Genomic DNA, 2,277 nt, shown 5'->3' on the forward strand with positions numbered 1-2,277 from the left:
CGAACCATCGTTTGCCGAAGAGAGTACTGTTTTCCATGCCCAATTCGGAGTGGCGTAAGCAGAGAGGTGGCCAACCCTTGACTTGGCGGAGGAGTATGAAGGAGATCACGAAACGCTTGGGTGCTGTCGGTGCTACTCGCCTTCCAGGATGGGGACCGCGTGATCCTCACTGTGCCTGGTTGGAGACACTACAATATATGGCTGCTGAGCAATGTCAGTGGCGTTCTTGTTGTCAGTTTCTATCCAGATTGCCTGAGTGAATGTCTGGAGGTGTAGGCACCTCGGAATGATTGTGTTAAGCTAGCGCTAAGTCCCTCCCCCATCCACCTTTATTTTTTTCTTTACAATAAGGCTTTCAAATAAGTCATGGTTGTACGGCAGTGAAGCATTGGTGTTGAGCACTGATGTCATGCTGTCGTTGATGATGATGATGATGATGACCTGTTTTGGGTGTGTGCTGGTCATAGATTGTTTCTTTGCAGTACCAAGATATCTTGGCAACGTGATTCTCACCAATAAAATCTAAATAGACCACATCGCCATCAGCTGCCGGTGATGTCCGATCATTGCCTGCCGTTCCTTCTGGACTACCCACGCGGACACCGACAAAGCACTTTCCCGCCTTTTTTCCAAGCCTACGCAAAACGCGCTCACCTCGTTTACTCACTGAAGAAAACGTCCAGCTGTAGCACCCCTCAGGTGCCTAGCTGCCATGCCATCCGAAGGAAGCATGAGGGCTTCCTTCCAGGCTGGGCTTTCAGGTTGCCCGAGCTCAGACAGGGGAAGTCGAGATGCAGAGGTCGGGTTAAAACCACGGACCTTCCGGTCAGCAAATTCGCGCTCTAACCACTTGGGCCATCTCACCCCTAGTAGAAACGGCCGGAACACCCGGTATTCCCAGCCGTCAACCATGCAAGTACTAACCGGGTCCAACGTCGCTTAACTTCCGTGATCAGACAAGAACCGATACTTCCAACACGGTATGGTCACCAGATTCTACTGAATCCACTAATCAAGCGAAACTATCATAACCGGCTCCTCCAAAGCCTACTGAACGACCCTACGTCGGCCAGTTGCAAAAGATATCCACAGTGCTACTCAGAAAAAACACTTCCGTAACGGTACAACTCAGCCACCGTCATCCAAATCTTGGATCTCTGATAGGACCGTGACTTTTCCGGAGGTCTGGAGACAGATTCCTCCTAGCCGAAACCACAACTCAACCCGACACCAGGTGAAACCGAGTGTCCATGCAGACCACGAAGTTTGGTGGGCCTGAAAGGCCGAAGAAACGGAAGGAGTAAAATGCCGGAAACGTCTGCAGGCCATTACACTTGATTCGTCCAGCTGGTGCTGAGAAGTTCATTGTCGGTGAAGCTATCGGGGACCAGGATGGCTCTTTGATATGCAGCAAAGTGAGAACGTTTGGACCACTGCGCATAATACTTCGAACAACATTTTAGTTGTCCACTTGCTACCTAAAATTGGGACTGTCTGTCTTCGAAAAAGGTGGGATGTGGACACGGAACCCATCTCAGCCCTGGTGCACATCTCCACTCAGGCGTCATCGTACCAATGGCCCTGATGACCTTCCGTCTGCTCTGTTCAAGGATAACGCTGGGTAACTCAACCACTGCCTGTGTGGATCCATTTGGAAGAAATATACCCTTCAAGATAACTGGGTGAGTGCTCGTTTTCCACAAGGGTAATAATATTAGTCGTTTAGCTGTAACACCGTTTTAGTGCCCAGTTGCCACTCGAAGGAAGCATGAGGACTGCCATACTTCCAGGTTACCCACATCTAGACAGGAGCGGTCGAGATGCCCAGGTTGGGTTCGGACCACGGACCCTCCCGTCAGTAAATTTGCGCTTTAACCACTTAGCCATTTCGAGCTCCTCCAAAAGTACATACGGTGAATGTAGTAACCACGGTATCAAGTTGACTCCGTCATAAAAGGCTTCTGGCATCACACACTCTCAATGACGCCCGTGCGTCCAACCATTCATCATCATCATCATCACCATCGACAGCATGACATCGGTGTTCAACACTGATGCTTCACTGTCGTATATATCATACATAGATGCTTCCAAATTGGTTGCTGGTCTTCATGCTGATACTTTTTTACAAATATCCCGAAAACAAATACAATGAGAAGTTCTCTGAAGAAAACACGTCACTGGAAGAAAATTCCCTCAACCGGTAGGCAGCATAAATTGCATGTGGTTTCTTTTGAGGAATCGAAGCCCCGGTCCACATATCTTGAAAATCATTGT

The 2,277-nt window shown here is 49.1% G+C and overlaps 2 protein-coding genes across 2 annotated transcripts in view; one reads left to right on the forward strand and one right to left on the reverse strand.

The window, feature by feature from the left end:
• T265_08967 (hypothetical protein) overlaps nt 1-2,277 on the reverse strand; it is a gene marked incomplete at both ends in the record, with an annotated part of 26,019 nt that overhangs the window by 16,792 nt on the left and 6,950 nt on the right. The gene's annotated exons all lie outside the window — the stretch shown is intronic.
• Nucleotides 2,085-2,277, forward strand: part of T265_08968 (hypothetical protein) — a gene marked incomplete at both ends in the record, with an annotated part of 4,674 nt that continues 4,481 nt past the window's right edge. The window contains one exon of the mRNA XM_009174915.1: nt 2,085-2,203. Within this exon, the coding sequence (XP_009173179.1) occupies nt 2,085-2,203 (119 nt within the window). The remainder of the gene's footprint in view (nt 2,204-2,277) is intronic.

This window comes from Opisthorchis viverrini, assembly GCF_000715545.1.
Source record: "Opisthorchis viverrini unplaced genomic scaffold opera_v5_245, whole genome shotgun sequence".
NCBI lineage: Eukaryota > Metazoa > Platyhelminthes > Trematoda > Opisthorchiida > Opisthorchiidae > Opisthorchis > Opisthorchis viverrini.